At 46.2% G+C, this 17,927-nt stretch overlaps 2 protein-coding genes across 7 annotated transcripts in view; one reads left to right on the forward strand and one right to left on the reverse strand.

The window, feature by feature from the left end:
* The first annotated feature begins 27 nt into the window (after positions 1 to 27).
* Positions 28 to 12,813, forward strand: ITGB1BP1 (integrin subunit beta 1 binding protein 1). Its single transcript, XM_059942244.1, has 7 exons — positions 28 to 160; positions 4,869 to 4,973; positions 7,761 to 7,839; positions 9,183 to 9,319; positions 11,238 to 11,330; positions 11,893 to 12,042; positions 12,543 to 12,813. The coding sequence occupies exons 2-7, from the start codon at positions 4,902 to 4,904 to the stop codon at positions 12,612 to 12,614; spliced, it is 603 nt and encodes a 200-aa protein (XP_059798227.1). The 5' UTR covers positions 28 to 160; positions 4,869 to 4,901; the 3' UTR covers positions 12,615 to 12,813.
* A 476-nt stretch (positions 12,814 to 13,289) lies between these two features.
* The window catches only part of ASAP2 (ArfGAP with SH3 domain, ankyrin repeat and PH domain 2), a 161,070-nt gene continuing 156,432 nt past the window's right edge, over positions 13,290 to 17,927 (reverse strand). For 3 of the 6 annotated variants that reach the window (XM_059942262.1, XM_059942259.1, XM_059942257.1), the window contains 2 exons: positions 17,421 to 17,543; positions 13,290 to 15,728 (listed from right to left, as the gene is read on the reverse strand). In XM_059942262.1, coding sequence (XP_059798245.1) covers positions 15,654 to 15,728; positions 17,421 to 17,543 — 198 coding nt within the window. In that variant the 3' untranslated portion in view covers positions 13,290 to 15,653. Of the gene's footprint in view, positions 15,729 to 17,420; positions 17,547 to 17,927 lie in introns of all 6 variants that reach the window. The other 3 variants (XM_059942261.1, XM_059942258.1, XM_059942256.1) reach the window with 1 other exon arrangement.

Below are 17,927 nucleotides of genomic sequence, written 5' to 3' on the forward strand. Positions count from 1 at the left end.
CGGGGTCAGGACTGCGCCTGCGCGAGGCTTCGGAGGCGGGGCCCGGCGGGCGGGGCCACGGAGCTGGAAAAGCGGGCGCTGGGTTTAGACCTGGAGTGGCTCCCGTGGTTCGGGCTGCGCAGGCTGTGGGTGTCTGACCCCGATCGCAGTCGGCGTTGAGGTGAGAGCCCGGCCCTCGCCGCGCTCGGGCTGAGCCTGGCCGGGAACGCGGGTCCCGAGGGCGGCGCCGGCGGGGAAGCCCGCGGCGGGGCGGATGGGTGGGGCTGCGGGGGCTGCGGTCTCCACCGGGACCCGCCTTCCCTGGGTGGGGGACCCAGGCCCCGAGGTGGTGCGGGGCGGGCGGCGGGAGCCGAGGAGCGGGCCCGGCCCTGCGGGAGGAGGCAGTGCCCCGGTGCCGATTCCTGTCTGGGGTGGGACTGCAGCTCCGGTGACGACGGGTGTGGCGTGTGGCGTGTGGCTGGGTCCGGTCGGAAGGGTGATGGAGTGAGAGCATCCGCGGGGCTGCTCCCCGCGTCAGGCTCTGATTTGAGGGGCGATGGAGAGCGTTCACTTTTTGTGCGGGATCCTGTTGGTTCCTCCACGCGTCGTGGCTGTTTCCACGCAGCGCGGGGCCGGGGTTGCGTCTGTTTTGTTTACTGTCATCCTGAGCACCGGCACGTGGCAGGCGCTCCCGACAGGAGCTGGGCGGGGTCTGGAAAGAGCTTTGGAGCCAACTCTACCAAGGTTCCAAACTTGGCCCCATGCATTACCAGCCTGGTGGCCTTGTGCAAGCTGCTTCGTCTACTTTGCGCTTTGGCTGCCTCATTGGAAAGGGGCTGTAATACTGCAACCTTGCCGGTCAGTGGAGAGGGTCAGAGGTATACACAGATGGCATAGGGTGTGTGTGTCTGTCTGTCTGTCTGTGTGTGTGTGTGTGTGTGTGTGTATAAAACATATCACCTAGCACTGGTTGGCAGATGGTAGGTGCTCAGGACGTGGGAGTTGTCATCTGGATGTTATCTCACAAGAAGGTTCTCCAGTTCATTAAGCATGGCCTCTGCCAGGCTGTAGCAGGCATCGGATATACAGAGCTGACCTAGCCCTGATCTTTGATGAGCTCACAGTTCTGAGTGAGATAGGTACAAGTAGACAGTAGCCGACTAATGCTAAGATCAGGGTATAAACTCAAGCTGTGGAAGACCCATCCCTTAGCCCAACCTGGAGGCTTTCTGGAAGAGAAGCCTGAACTGAGTCTTGGAAGGTGACCGGTTAGCCAAATAAATAGAAGGTGGAAGGGCATTCCAGGCAGAGGGAATGGCAGGAGCAAAGCGTGGAAACAGGGAGCAGAGTGCATGCTGAGAACCGCAAGCCAGTTTGCATTCCTTACAGATTAATTGAGTGTGAAACTGGTTGTGGACGATGAGACTAGAGGTCCACGCGAGCCCGGTCATGGAGGACCTTGCGTGTCCTGGCAAAGAGCCTGACTTCGGTCTCTAACTTTGAGGAGCCAACAAAAGATTTTAAGCAGGTTAAATGGCATCTGACTTGAGTTTTAAAGAAATCATTTCAGCTGGAGCTTGGTGACAGATTTGAAGCGGCAAGGAGTCCAGCTGGGACTGTTACCGACCAGGGTTCTTGGCCTTCCCAATCAGTAGAAATGGGTAAGAGGCCAGTCCAGAAATTCAGGCAGGGCTTGACTGGGGCTCCTGCAGCTGCAGGAGGGGAGCAAAAACAAGTAACAGGTTCCCTTGCTCGCTCCCCCCACCCCAGGGGGGCAAGCTCATCCGTTACACGGGGTGAAGGTAGGGGTGTGTCCAGGGGTCGGGCGGAGGGGCGGCTGAGGTGGTTCGCCCACCCCTTGGCGGTGTTGAGCGCAGGGGGCATGCGCAGGACCCTGCTTTTGCCCCTGACACCCTGTTTTTGCTCTTCAGAAGTGGTAGTTGGGGTTTTTTTTGGTCTTTTTGTGTTTTGTTGTCCAGAATTTGCCCCAACTGCACGTGCATGCACGCAGTTATTTTTAGTTCCTTTATAGTTTCTTTGTATCTGTTACTCGAGGAGACGTTTGTCCATGTGCAATCACTGCAGCAAAGGGTCCCAGGTCCCAGCCTGTCTCAGGACAAGGTCCCTCACCCTTGAAATATCTCCTGATGGCTTGTGAATTCCTTAAATTGCATTCCAAACTTTGTGCATTCTTTATGGGTTAAGGGTCCATTGCTTTCATCACATAATGAAAAAGTATTTCTATCTAGCCATAGTCTAGGACGGTGCAGGCCCTGTTTAGAGACATGGATGAGGGAGCTCTTCAGGTGGTATAATCAGTGCATCTCGGACTTGACTGGATGTGAGGGCTGGAGGTCAGTGAGGAGTCGGTGATTTCCTGGTTTCTACCAGAAATAATGGAATTTACTGAAAGGGAGAGGAGAGGAGCAGGTGTGGAGGGGAAGAGGATGGGTTCTGCTTTCGGCCTTTTTGCCTTTGATGGGTCTGTGGAACATCCAAGTGACAGTATCTTTGGTCTCATTTTTATGCACGAATAATTTAGAGACAAGAATGATTTGCTTAATGAAGAACATGCATCAAAATAGTGGCAGATGTCAAAGGTTTTCATAATTGCATTTCCCCTTCAGCTCCTAGATTGATGATGGAAAGAAAGTCTTATGGAGTTGCAAAGGCCTTATTATGTAGTGATTTTCGAATCGTTCTAGTATTCCAGGGATTTGAAGAGATGCTTCAGGATTTCATAACAATACTATCAAATTTTTAAAAATCATATTTAAAATTGTTATATATATATATATAAATAGTACTTATATATACTTAAAATATAATGTGCTTAAATATGCTATACACCGACATTCTAACCCATCAGATTATGGTGTTTTATGCTGCCAGGTTAACCCAGTTTTGTGCAGACCTTGGAATAAGGCCCTCTTGCCTTCTCTTTCTAACTGAAAAGCATCCTGTGATGGCAGGGCTATCGTTTGCAACGAATTATCCACGGAAGCCTTCTAAGTAGGCCCCCTCTTTTTACTCTTATCCTGTGCAACTAGTTCCCTACCCAGCAGCCAGTCATCTTTCTAAAACAGAAATCTGATCATATCACCTGACTGCTTTTTTAAAACCCTCTGAGTCTTCCTGTGAAACCCAAAACAAAACCCCAGCTTTCGTTGTGGCCTGCGAGGTCTCCTGTGGCTCTTTCCCTCCTGTCACTCTCCCTCCTCCTCCTGTTCTTAGTCATATTGGCCTCTCACCGGTCTGTGCGTCAGAGGACATCCCTCAGGACCTTGGCACTTGCTGTGCCCCCCACTCACGGTACTTCTCCATGTTCACGGCTACCCGCCCCCCTTCTCTCAGGTCTTAACTCCCGCTTCCTCAGAACATCTTTTTCTGTCTAAAATCGTCCCCCCTTCCTTTGATCACTATCTCCTTAAATTGCTTTAGTTCCCCTCGTAGCAATTATTGTTTCCAAATAACGTGTTTTATACTTGGTTTTCCTGTTGGTCTGTCTACTCCCTCTAGAAATGAACTCCCTGAGGTCAGGGGCTTTTTCTGTCTTATTCACTGGTGCATCCCCAGCACCTGGTAGGTGCTCACTGGCTACTCAGGAACGAATGAATGAATCACATGTTCTCTTTACTCCACAAATGAAGCAGAAATATAGAAATAAGTTGGCTGATGGGACTGATTAAAAAGCTTGGGCTCAGGAGTCAAGTTTTGGGTCAGTGGCCTAAGGTCAGATGCTAGTGAGTGGACTTGGCAGGGGGGGGCCCTCCAAATTCAATGGGAGAAACTGTGTGTTGGAGAGGGGCATTCATTGACCACCCCGTGATTTACTCATTCTTTTCCTTCATCAGGTCCCTTGTTTTTCTGACAAGAATTGACCATGTCGTAATGAAAGGAAGCTATCTCTGCAGACTGCTGTCTGTTGAACGTTTGAAGACGATAAGATAGTGTTCGATTCTGTAGTGAGCAGGTTCCCTTGTTCCCTCTGTAGAACCAACCTTTAGTAAACATTTGTTAGGTTCTTGTATTCATAAATCCTCCTGAAAGATGGGTCACAGTTCCCTTGTCTACAGAAGGCAGATTCTAACCTATCTTCTGTAAGCCCCCTGATGGGGGGCCTAGAGCTCCAGCAGAGACCCTGAGAAAACATCTGTGTCACCAGGTTGCTGTGAGGATAAAGTGAGACAGTGTGTTTGGAAGTACTTGAACTATGAAACATTATGCAGGCTAGTTCGTAATTTTCCAGGTATAATATATGTGCGCCTATGAAATGTGCAAGGAGAAATCGAAAATTTTAAAAAAGATGTACATAAGCCTGACTCTGGGAAACTGAAGGTCGCCTCCTTCCCTGGCCTTACTGGAACAAGATGAGAGGTAGCACCTGGCAATGTTTTCATGTCAGCCTTTACTTAAAGATAGTTGGAGACTTTAAGAAAAATGCACATTTCCGAGATGTATCAGTGCCTTCAGTTCTTAGCCCTGCCATTTACAGAACAGGAACCGGAGACAGTGACTTGGTTGATAAACTAATATGTCACATATTTTACTAACGTCTTGACTTGATTAAAGAGAAGGAAGGCCCTTGAATATATTGAGAACTAGATGTTACTTCTGAACAGTGCTTTCCACACCTCCAGAGGTGACAAGAAGGTTCCTACCTTTTTGGTTTACTGGGTTAGAATTTTGTGATTCAAAAAGAGAATAAGAATGAAAAAGAGTAATACCCACATTTTGTGGTCAACGGAAAATATTTATGTTTTAAGTAAAAGGAATACGCCATGGAACTGGGAGGAACTGATGGTTTTTATTTATTTTTATTCCTATTATGTGTAAAGGGATTTAAAGTTGCTTTTCTCAATGTATCTAACCAGCGCTTGTTCTTCCAGGGGGCGTGCCTCTGGATCGAGCTATGGTGGAAGATGTTTCGGAAAGGGAAAAAGCGACACAGCAGTAGCAGCTCCCAGAGTAGTGAAATCAGTACTAAGAGCAAGGTAGGGGTGATGGCGTGGAGGCCGCAGTCATTAAGTGGTGAGAATTTTGTTTCTTCTAACTGATGCTGCGTGAAGGGTGCTAACCACGGCAGACCTGCTGATGTTCTTCAAACTAGAGGTTTTTCACATTCATTTTTTTGCACTCGAGACACATTGTGCACTTGATTTAATTTTATTTTGTTTTGGTAGATTTTCTGGAGTTCTTAACTCCGCTAACCTAGAGGGGTCAGGACTTACGAATGGTCTCACTGAAACGCTGATTTTTAAAGTGTTTGTATGACAGGAATTGCAGGCAATCAGGGAGCTGGAGGTCTTGAATTCTAGGGTTTGAGGTGTGTGTGCAAATTATAATTCTGTTTTGTCACGGTGAGTTAGTTGGACAGTGAGGCAAATGCCCTGATTTGAGTGCGCGGGGCCCTTCAAGTCCCAGGTCCTGGTCCCCTGGATCCACTGGACTCAGACTAGAGAGCCTTTTAAGTCATTCTCCACCCTCGTGAGCTCTTGGTGCCCAGTGCCAGGACTGGGTGAGGCGGGAGAGGAGCCCTCGGCCCACACGCACGGGTGCCCCCCTCCGGGGCGCCTCTCACCAGCCCGTGGGCAGCGCCCTGGGTGACAACGGCCACGCTCGGGGCCGGACACACGCACCACTGCCCTTCGGGAGTCTCCAGCAGGCAAGGGGAGCGGTGTTGTCCCTGAGCTGTCAGCACATAGCCCAAAGCACCAAAACCTGACATTTTAGGAGTCCTGTGCAGTCTTTTTTTTTTTTTTTTTTAATATTTATTTATTTATTTGGTTGCACCGGGTCTTATTTACTTATTTATTTTTATATTTATTTTTGGCTGTGTTGGGTCTTCGTTTCTGTGCGAGGGCTTTCTCCAGTTGCGGCAAGGGGGGGCCACTCTTCATCGCGGTGCGCGGGCCTCTCACGATCGCGGCCTCTCTTGTTGCGGAGCACAGGCTCCAGACGCGCAGGCTCAGCAGTTGTGGCTCACGGGCCCAGTTGCTCCGCGGCATGTGGGATCCTCCCAGACCAGGGCTCGAACCCGTGTCCCCTGCACTAGCAGGCAGACTCTCAACCACTGCGCCACCAGGGAAGCCCCTGTGCAGTCTTAAATGGGAAAATTCACCGTTCTCCTGTCAGGTTTCGGAACTCCTGAAGCTAGTTGAGACCCACCCCGCTGTTACCTAAGTGTGAGGACCTCAGCCTGGGAACAGGAAGGCCCAGCTTCCTGTTTTCTAGATCAGAAAGTGGATAAAGGGAGACGTACTGACCTGCGGCTCGCAGAGTAGGGCCAGAGCTCGGTTTCTGATTCCTGAAGGACCTGCTGCCCCGGGCAGGTGGCGGAGGCGGGGCCAGAGAGGTGCAGGAGGGCCGCGGGCCCGGAGGGAGGTCTTACCCCCAAGTGATGGCGAGCCTCGTGCAGTTCCTAAGCAGGGTGCTGTGACTCAGATTTGTGTTCGAGGGTGATGTAAGCTTCTGCTGTTATAATTCGGAACCTCAGAAAAATAGGCCGGTTTCTCCCTTCCTGTTCTTCTGTTCTGAGGGTTGTTAGGTTCTGACAACCTGTTAGGTTTTCCTGTGCGGAGGGGTAATTTGAGGCACAGAACCTCACTCTGTTACACACTTCCCAGAAGCCAGCCTGACTTTGTAACAGCATCTTAATTCCAACTCCCCTTCCCTCACCCTTTGAATATTTAGGATTTTTTCCAATTTGTCAGTACCACACAAATTGATGTTGAACTTCTGTGTGCATACAGCCCTGCTCTTATTTTATATTCCAAGAAGTGCCGTTATTGAGAAAGGGAAGAAATAAGGCTTGATACATTTTTGCATTCACCTTGATTCACTTCTTAAACATCTAAAAATTTGAGTGTACTTTTAAAATTTAATTTTGATTTGAAGTGTAAAAAAGTGATTTTTTTTTTTCCTTTTTGGCCGAGCTGTGCCGCTTGCGGGATCTTAGTACCCCGACCAGGGATCGAATCTGGGCCCCGTCAGTGAAAGTGCCAAGTTCTAAGCACTGGACCGCCAGGGAATTCCCAATAAGTGATTTGTTTAATTGAAAGTTTTTACTGTTATTTCTAAAAATATTAAGCACATCGAGAGTATGATGCTGTAGAACAAACTATATTAACGTGTATGATTCTTTGAATTTTGCTTAACAGATTTGTTGCTTTTTCTTTGTAATTCATGTTGCAGTTATGCTCTGGTCCGCCAGTCGGCCTGTGTTTACCTGTTGTAGGCCAGGTAGTAGCTGGAGTCATTGCAGATGCTGGGGTGAGAATTAGGAGACGTAGATTAGAGATCTGGGGTATTTACTAGATGTAACCTTGGGTAAATCACTTCACCTCTCTGTGTCTCTCCGCTCATTTACTAAACAGGATAATACTCCCTGCCTGCTTTCTGCACAGGGTTCTTCTGGGGTTCTTTGGAAATATTACAAAAGCAAGGTGTAGGTTTTCACATATGACATAAATATCAGGCATCTTATAAGGAGATACAGGTAGTGGCTCTGATTTAAACTGGGAGTGTTGACCTCACGTTTGTTTATCCAATATCGTGTGATGGGAAGAGCAGTTGGGACTGTCTTTTTTTTTGGAAGTTTGCTAAGGAATTTGTCTTTAGAAAAATCTGTCACAGTCGATCTACCTGAATAATTGACCTGATTTTATATGTGTTAATTCAACTATAATAAATAAGTCATTTGAACGTTGGGTAGAGAACTTGAGAGAAGATAGTGCTTCTAATTGCGTTTACAATTTTTCTGTTGGTTTGTTATTTCTCAGTCTGTAGACTCCAGCCTTGGGGGGCTTTCTCGATCCAGCACCGTGGCGAGCCTTGATACCGATTCCACCAAGAGCTCAGGTACGGAGGGCGGATCATTTTGGCGAAGGCTTCTAACTGATGCTTGTGGAGTTTTGCCAGAGTAGCACAAGGAGTCCTTGAGTATTCGGGGTTTTCTTCCTCTGCTCTGCCATTTTTGACAAGAGTTTAGAAATGGTCCAAAATCTGGCGGAACGTGGGTTGGGGTGGCGGGTAGGTGGTGAAAGCCGCTGCCTTGGAGCAAACTGCTCTTAATGGTTGCGCAGCAGAAACTTGTGGAAAACTTCGTGGTGACAGTTTAGAAGTGTCAAAATAGCTTTGTAAGAAATGGGCTGGCGGATTGTGAATTATTTTGGAATTACATTCTTCGTGGGGGGTAAGACACATCCTGCTGATTAAAAAGATTAAAGAGCTGCTTACCCGGAGACGTACCAGCTCGTTAACATCAGGAGCATGTGGTAATGAGGGGAGCATCTGTCACAGGCCCTTGAAAACATTTATGCAGCCTCCCGAAAGGAGCAGCTCTTCAGAAATCAGAAGGTGGTTTTTGACCCACCTGTTAGCCGGTGTCTAATTGGAAACCTACTACATTCATTTTCTTGTATAAAATCCTTCCACTTTTCCTTTCGGGATCATGGGCGACTCGATCCATAAAAGGTGGTAGGAGTGGGAGAGAAGATGTAAAAGGGAATATAGTAGCATAAGGTCTATTGTCTTTACTTCCAGATGCTTTAAAACATTAAAAATGTGGGCATCTTTTTATTACATAAACATAATCTAAAAGTGACCACAGAGTATTCCCTTACTATGGCAGACGTTGTAAAATCCTTTGTGGTACTTTTGTACTGGCTGGATTTTACGGCACACACAGTTCTTCACCTATTACCATCTGTTTTGTAAGGGACTTCCTGTCTGGCGTTATTCCATCTACATTGAAAAAAAAAATTTCTGGTCTTTTCTGACTGAATGGGAGAGGTAGATCAGGTTTCCTGAATCAGGAAAGAAAGCTAAAAGTGAAAGGTAAAAAGGGAGAAGAAACCAAAAAATAATTAAATGTCATATGCATTACAAAGGTACTCAATCACTGTCAAGTTGACAATTTAGTTTTCTTCTTTTTGAAGAAGAAATGAAGCATAGTAATAATTTATTCCTTTTGAGATTTTTATATATTTAGTACATTGTGAGTCACTGAGGAAAAGGTTAGTGAAATTTTTAGTTCTTTCCCATGACATCAAAAAGTTTGCATTTAAAATTTTTAAATTTTTATTAAAGGTTAACTTCTGATGACACCCTCTGTTTCCTGGCTGGGGAGAGGTTGAGGATACCCTGTAATGCAGCTATTTCTTTTGAAGTCTTACTCTTACAATTTTTCTTTTCACCTTTAGGACAAAGCAACAGTAATTCAGATACCTGTGCAGAATTTCGAATAAAATATGTTGGTGCCATTGAGAAACTGAAACTCTCCGAGGGAAAAAGTCTCGAAGGGCCACTAGACCTGATAAATTATATAGATGTCGCCCAGGTAAAAAAAAAAAAAAAAAAAAAGTTCAATTTTCTCAGATTTCAGAGTGAACTCATGGCTTTGGAGAAAGTCAGCACTCTTCAGGTCTCCTCACTGCTTCTCCTGAAGCCGTGCTTTTTTCACTGTTACGTTGTTACTGAGCGCTGGGGTCAGAGGAGGTACAGGGCGCCTTGGATACCGAGTCGAAGAGGAACCCAGGGACACAGTCCCTTCCTTCAGACGGTGCTTTTCACTTTTTCTGGGGCCGACTGAAAAAGTCCCCTTGTTTAAATGGGGAGCCGAGTACGGTGGCTGGGTACACACCACAAGCTTCTCTCTGAAACAGTCTGGCAAGTCTTACTGTATCTCCATGGAACTAGGTTCAGCTCTTTGAATAATCTAATTCATAGTGGTGTTGACCTACCATATCTATTTATTCATACCCTGTTTCCAACAAGAACTGAGGGAAGTTTCAAAAATATATCCTGGTCAAGAAGATAAAAAATAAATCACCACGAAGGAAAATTTAGTATGAAAATTAAGACAAATCAAGGTGTGAGGTTTGTGCCTAAAGTATTGTAAGGTCCGTACCCTTGCCAGTGATGGGAGTGGATGAGCCAGAAGACTTAATCCTATCAACAGTTAGTTAACTTGCTTCCCAAGTTTCTAGAAGATGGAATTGCTTGTCTTTGTGTTCATTAACAAAGGGATATTACTGCAATGGAAAGAGTCCCTTATCAGTTTATAGAGTGCTGGTTACTATTAAGAGTATATAGTCTCTTAACTCATGGAGATGGGATCCTTAAATATACTGTTTCATGTCTTCATGAAAGTGAAGGAGGTCTCCGGTGTCTCAGGGGAAATCAGCTGATCTAATCTGCCATTTAACAGACAACTGTTGGTAGTCTGGGCAAACACAATGATCCCAGCCTTTAGTTTGAAATATAAAGTCATTCCAACGTGCAAGCAACAACTAATCTAAGTAAAGTATTCTACTGAAAGATGGCTAATAATGTTTTCTCCCAAAAGTACACTAGGATTTTCATTCTGACAAGGACTGCTCAATTTCTCACATCACTGTAGAAATGGGGCTTATCAGAATTCCATTATTGACGATAGCATTGCTATTATCCCATCTGTTGATTCTTGGAATTGATTTAACCTGCTGTGAGAAATGAATGGCAAGAGTTTACTCTTGCATGTGAGGACCCAAGAATTAAGGTAGGTGGACATGGCTCCTTTACCATAATCTCTTTAGTGCAGGCAAATGGTTCCACAGAAACAGTGACCGTATGGAATATCTACTGATTGCCAGCAGTATCTTATTTATTTTAGAGAAGGCAAATTAGGCATACTTAGCAGATAAAACTGGACCATCTGCTAGGGAAACCATCAGGCATTATCTGCTGTTTTACTTGTTTCTGAATAGCTCAAAATACTGATTGATATTTTTGAGAGCCGAGTAACCATTCTTCAAGCAGCATTTACTTGTCCAAAGCCCTGGGGCGCTGGGAATACCAGACATATCCAACACCCGGGTAAGATGTAAAACAGCTGAGAAAAATGGCTCTTGCGGCATGTTACCTATCATTTAATGTGCTGACATGAGTATAAACTTTGAGTAAAGGGCCTTAATTTTTCTAATGTAAATATTTAAGCCTCGCTGGGATCTGTGAGGAGTATCAGTTTGTAACTGGGGTTAACAGTAAGCATGGGGTACATGGATCTGAGTTTTGGTCAAATTTGCAGACTGTAAAACAGGTGGGGGGATATTTCTTCTGCCTCTTTGGAGAGAAATTCCTGCTGGGCTGTTGTATGCCCCACATTCTTTAAAGGGTTTGGGTTTGTGATGGCCAGATGCTAAAATTGACTAATCAGAATTAGGAATGAAACATAATTTTTTTAAATGTATATTATGTAATTTATTTTTACTTTAAAGCAAGATGGAAAGTTGCCTTTCGTTCCTCTGGAGGAAGAATTTATTATGGGAGTTTCCAAGTATGGTATAAAAGTATCCACATCAGATCAGTATGTAAGTAATTTAATTAAGGGGGAAAATGTGTTTTAGGTGCTGGGGAGTTCAGGCCGGGAAGGGCCCTCTTGTAGTTAGGTCTGCTTCTGTTTGCAGAGTGGTTGGCTTGTAAACATTTCTGGCAGCTGGTCTTAAAAGTGACCAATTTCCTAGGGTAAATGAATAGGGGCTTTTGCTTGTGTGTGTGTAGGGCCCAAGCCAATCCCCTCCCCTCCCCCGGTTGGTCCCTAATGCATTTTCAGCTTAGGACCCCATGCCAATTCACAGCAGGCGTCAGCTTGGAAGCTGGGCATAGAGGATGGGATCGTGAACTTAGATCATCTCACTCCATCTTCCTAGAACTTAAGTAGGAAGGTATGATCCTAAAGGCAAATTGGCCCGCGTAACTGAGCATCCTAGAATGTCCCTTTGGGTGAAAAACCTGTAAAACTACTTTCTGCCCGCTCCATGGACGGATATGCTTAGTTTAAAACCTCATGATAAATTCTGCACTGGGAAATGCGTTATAAGAATGGAGAAACATGTAAAATAGCATGGCCTTTCTTTTCCCTGATTTCTGCAGGATGTTTTGCATCGGCACGCTCTATATTTAATCATCCGGATGGTGTGTTATGATGATGGTCTGGGGGCAGGAAAAAGCTTATTGGCTCTGAAGACCACAGATGCGAGCAACGAAGAATACAACCTGTGGGTTTACCAGTGCCACAGCCTGGTGAGGTTTTCAGTCTCCTTGGTTATTAGTCTAATAATTCATCAAACAAAGTGGCAAAACCAGAGACTGTTTAGTCTTTTCAGAGGCTGAAGAGATGCTCTCTGCCATGGGCCTAGCAAACACCTGGCCTAACAGGAGAAATGAGTGTATCAGTCAGGCCCCAGGTCAGCCGGGCCAGACCTCCTGCAGGCCGTGAGCTGTTTGTTAGGCCAGGAGCAGATGCAAAGCTGGTGAGGGAAAGCAGCGTGTCCTCCACGGGCAGAGCCCCGCCTTTCCGTACCTTGTTGTTCTGACTCGTGAGGGTCCCTCCCATAGGCCACGGGGTCCTGTGTTACTGCGTGCAGTTCCTGAAGGGGCACAGGAACATGATGACCCAGGCAGGCCGTGTCCGGGGCTTTCCAAAACTGGTGATGTGTAGGTTTAGGAGAGGCGTTAGGAGGGTCACGTTTACTTCGGGAAGAGATTTATGAACTCTTACTGTATCTTTTCACTTAACGTAGGAACAAGCACAAGCAATCTGCAAAGTTTTATCCACTGCATTTGACTCTGTATTGACATCTGAGAAACCATGAATTCTGCAATCAAGGGGAAGTAGACTTCATGTGCAAGTTCAGCTGTTTGTTTTCTCAATAGTTCTGTTTTCAATCTGCGGTGTTGTTGAACTATTTTGGAAATATGAGCGATCCTTTGCTCTAGATTTTCTGAAGAAACGCAATATATAAAATATCAGTCGTTTGTTTTTCTATTAAAATGTGTCTTATTTAACAGTGAGTTAACTCTCAATGAAGTTACCTACCTACTGGGACTGAAAAAGCAACGTCATTTTGTCGCTTTTAAACACAAATAAGCTGAATAACCTTTATGTGTCACAGAAGTGCCCTCGGTGATGAATGAACATGGAGAACTTTCTGAGGAAGACCAAGGCCGTCTGTCCTGCAGCACTGGGCAGTGACGTGGTCTCACGGGCTCAGAGCTCTGGTCAGGCAGAGGTTGGCCCGGGGACTTGGGATGTGCTGGTTTCAAATGGTAACACTGCCAACTCAAGTCACAAAGAGTAAAGCTTTAAAAGTGTATCGTCAGGATAACACGCTGGTAAACCAGAAATAGTAAAACCTTCAAAGATTACTGCTCACGTTAAAAGTCATACACTGTAAAGAATCTCATGTTCAGTAGGCTAGTGTATTTTCTAAAGGACTGTTTTTATACACAGTGCTTTACTAAAGATTAAAAACATGAAAAACACCATGTCCATTTAAAAGTATTTTATTTTTTTCCAGTCAAAGGACTAGTTAACAAGAAGAGTAAACTTATTAAACATGCTCTAATTAGGACAATGAAAATAAGAACTGATTTAGGTTATACAATATATACAGTTGCGCTGCAACTAGACCGAAGTAATCAAGTGAATGAACTGAATATCATACATCTCAGATAGTATCCACGCTGTAGGCAGTGGTACCCACCCACCCCTTCACAGATCACACAGTAACCATTAGTCTGTGGACAGATTTCTGAGTCGCCATCCCTAGAAGTCAGATCTGATGGAGAATGGCATGCCAAATGCCAGAATCCTGCAGCTAAGTTCATGACATGTAAACTTTAAATATAAATAGATATCTACAATGTTTTCCTTTCTCTCAGTTGCTTTTTTTTTTTTAATTTGCAAAGAGCAAATAACTAGGAAAGGATATTAGTAGGGAAGTTAATATAATTTCTCCTCTGGCAAGAGTAATATGAATTACTGCACAATAGCACCACCAAATTGTAGATTGGAAAAATATTTCCTAGATATTTATGTACCAGTGAACCTGATATATTAGTTTGGGACTGGTGTTCAAATGTTGATACGAATCAACTTTAATTCCTTATACAGCTGGCGCCAAGTAGCCAAAAGGCTGATTATAAGATACAGATGTGGGAGCGTTGTATTAAAATACACATATGAAGTGCACTGTGCAAAACATCTGTTTACTTTCTTAAATCTATGAGCGAATTAACTAAATGAAGGGTTCAAAAACAGAAATTAACAATTAGTGAAAACAGATGTAGTGCTTTTAAAAAAGACTTTAATTACAGATCTAACACATTTTTACCCAGAACTTTGAAAGGCAAATTGCCTTACAACATCATAAAACATTCCAGTTTATTCTGTCTCCCTTTATAATAACAATGAAAAAATACAATGCAATTAAAAAAGAAAAAAAAAGCTCTATACTTACAAAAGTCTTGCATAATAAAGACAGGCTGCTTCAATCAAATGTACCATCATAACAAACGCACTGACAGCATCGTCTCCTTGCTTTCCAAGCCTCCTCTTAAATTTACTCCTTCGCTTTTGGTAAAAATCTAAGTGGTCATCATATGCCTACTTATTCTCAAAGAGTGCCAAAATTTCCAATATACCTACCATGAATCTTACACAATTACTAAATAGAGGTATGATAGTCAAGTTCATTAAACTAATAAATTTTGATTTTATCATATACAACCTAATCCCCCCACCCCCAGTAGCTTAAGAATGATATGATGGACTTCAATAGTAAAACCGGGATGTTTGAGAGTATTTTATTACCTGGGACCTACAGATCTCTGATATGCTCTTGATTACAAACAAACGGGCAGATTAAATTTCAAGACAGTGTAGCTACCATTCCTGTTGGTATATTATATAAATACAAGACACTAAACTGAGTGAACATTCTCTTGGGCTAGAAAGGGAAGGCAGTGGTACACTCGATAGGAAACAGCAAGTCTGTGGTAATATGGTGGGTGGGGGTCGGTCTGCGCCACGGTACTCTAGCTGTGTGACGAGGGAGGCTCAGGAAGGCAAATCCCAAACACCTAAAGCATAGAAACTAAAGAACTGTTTCGCAGTCGATCACCCTTAGTTTTTAACCAGATTCAGGAAATGCAGTTAATATAATCTGGAACTGAATTAACTGCTGTGACATATGCCATAATAAACCACCTGTAGTCGGGTCAAGTAGGCTTGTTCACAACAGGTTACACACACATGCAGGATACACTGATAGTTGCAACCTCACACACCAGGGCTGGAAAGTACAATGCTTATGTATACATTTCCAATAAACATTGGGTGGATTTCAAAGGAAATCTTTAAAGAAAAAAAAGTCTTTAAAGGTGAACTGAAGCATTTTATGTAGAAAATGCCGGCTGGCTATGGACTTTGAAAGCAACAATTTCCTGGCTTCCTAAAAAGAATAATTGTGCTAAAGGTCACGAACCCCAGAAGTGGGCCAAGAAAAGCAGGATGAATTTCTTTCCCACACTCAAAACATTTTTAGGTTCAACTAATGCTGTAGATTCAGAATCTTCATTATTTAGTTAAAATAACTTTTCAGTTCACCTTTTAGGAAATTCAGTTTTTCCTAATAAAAGTATAGCAATGTTTCATGAAAAACACAAATTATAAAAACAATTCATTCATATATATAAATTGCCTTTGAGTTTTTAAAGCAGAACAGTGGCCTTAGAGAAAGTGGGCTACCGTACAATACAATTCATGAAACAGGTTATCTGGCAAGAGTTTTGGTACCAATAATGAGACGAGATAACTTTTAGAAAAAGAAGTGTTTTTGTTCAGTAGCAATTTAGTCAGCAATAAAGTGCACAAATGACACAGGAAATGCTCCTTTGCGACTGGGATCTCCATCGATGTGGCCGATCTGAAATGAGTAAGAGGTTATGTTGTTACACAAATTCCAAATGTTGGAAACTTTGAAGGGCATTACAGCATTTGGAGGAAAAAAAAAAAAGATTTGTTTGGAAGAATCTCTTCTGGGAAAGAATTACTTGGGTACAACATCTAAACTGTTTTTCCTTTCGCTCCCATCTCAAATAGTGCTGGCCTACTACCCGCAGGGACTCCTACCTGCAGGGAGTCGGTGTCTGCACACACGCCCCACCGCGGTCCTGGTGGTCTCGGGGGGCAGGCAGCACAGGATCAGACCACCACCCCGACCTCCCTTTTTGTTTGTTTGTTTTTTTAAACGGATGAAGAAACTGAATGTCAGAAGTCTGTGCGCTGCCAAGTCACAGAAAGTGGCAAATGTGAGTCGGCCCTATTTAAATGCAGTCAAAGCATTTAAGACTCCAGTAAGTCCATTTACTTTTGCTCTGGGAAAATTACAAAAATTATACCTCAAGTCTGATCTCAACGATGTAAATTAAGTAGTTAAATAAACATCTAAAACAAAATCACCAAAATTTAAATTACTTGTGTGTGTGAGGGGGGATACCCTGAGATTACAGGCAGCATTTACTCTTTATAGCTTTCTGATTTTGCCACAGTTTTTGAAATGAACAGGTGTTTTCCAGATGCCTAAGCCTGGTGTCAGGCTGGAGCCCCATCCTTGTGGTGGGCTGTACACAAGTGTGAAGGCCAGACCTGCCTCAGGTCTCAGGGCCAGGCGGGCAGCGGGCGGGCAGAGCCCTGGACGGGCACCGAGGGGCACCGGCAGCTGCCGCCCCCTCTGCCACCCGTGGCATCGACTGCGCTGCGTGGAGCAAGGCTGATGGAGGAGGGAGCCCTGGACCCACAGGCACTTGAACCCCTCGAGGGGAGAGGCCACAAGAAGACCCCCGAGCCAGCCATGCCAGAGGCAGTGCCAGGCCCCGAGCTGGTTCTCACAGGCCCTGGAGAGAGAGCACACAGCTCGCCCAGGAGGGCGCCTGGCCAGGGACTCTGACCGACACCCCTCGCCCTTGACAGAGCTGAGCTGTCTCCGGGAGTCCCGGCTACGCCCTGATGGTAACCGCGACCCATCTGATATCCGGGCTCAAGCCCCAGCGCTGGGCCGTTAGCGGCCCCCAGGCGGCAGACGCCGCCAGGCGTGCGGGAGCTGTTTACGCGACTGTCCAGTTTACGACAGCCACCTCTCCCCGGGGGCCGCCGTGCCGTCGCCGCAGCAGTGCCATGTCACCGCCCCTTCTCAGACGAGGCGGCTGCGGCTGAGCAACACGACCACCTTGCCCAAGGTCACCCAGCCTGACCTTGGCCGGGGCTGGACACTCAGGGTCATCAGGGGAAGCGCCACGCTCATCCCATTCCAGCTCCCACCCGGATGCCACAGCTGGTTTCAGGACCAGCCCGACACCCAGCGACTCTGCCCTCCGGGTCAGCTCTCCCTCGGCGCCCACTCCACCAAACCTGCAACGCCGGGCAGGAGGCACCACCGAGAAAGCCAAGGCCTCACCTCAAACCCTCAGGTGCGCTCTGCGAACTGCAGCCCACGTGGCCTGTCCGCCCTGACGAGGGAGGACCCCACTCAGAAGTGGGTCCACGGAAAGGGCAGCGGAGGCTCGTCAGGGGCACAGCGGGCCTCCCCCGGGAACAGACCTGCCAGGCCCCGACTCACCCACCACTCCTGGTCCTCCTCCCCGTCCACGATGATCACGTCCCCCTCGGAGAACGTCAGCTCGTCGGGATTGTCGGCCACGCAGTTGTACAGGGCTTTGACCCGCTTGGGCTTCAGCTTGGTCTGCTTCGAGGAGAAGAGGGCTCGGAGCTCAGTGTGCGGGGAAGCGTCTGCTCCAGGGCAGAGAACTGGGCCACTTTGCTTCCAACTGGTCCCGAGGGCCGCCCGCAGGCCTGGGAGCCCATGGGTGTCAAGATGGGGCGGCTCAGTGTGGCTCGGGGCAGGGGGGCTTCCAGGAGGAGGCCAGCCGAGGGAAGAGAGCAGGGAGCGAGGCGGCCCGCTGCCTGGTGGGCACATGGGGGCCTGTCCTGGAGCCGCGAAGGGCCCAGCCCGCTGGCTGTGGGCTCTGGGTTGCATCCTGCTCCGATCCGAAGGACCAGGTACCCAGGAAGAAGCCTCCCCCACCCCAACCAGCGGAAGAGGGAGAGCTTCCTCTGAGCCCTTGGA

The sequence above is a fragment of the Balaenoptera ricei genome, chromosome 13, assembly GCF_028023285.1.
Source record: "Balaenoptera ricei isolate mBalRic1 chromosome 13, mBalRic1.hap2, whole genome shotgun sequence".
Lineage (NCBI taxonomy): Eukaryota > Metazoa > Chordata > Mammalia > Artiodactyla > Balaenopteridae > Balaenoptera > Balaenoptera ricei.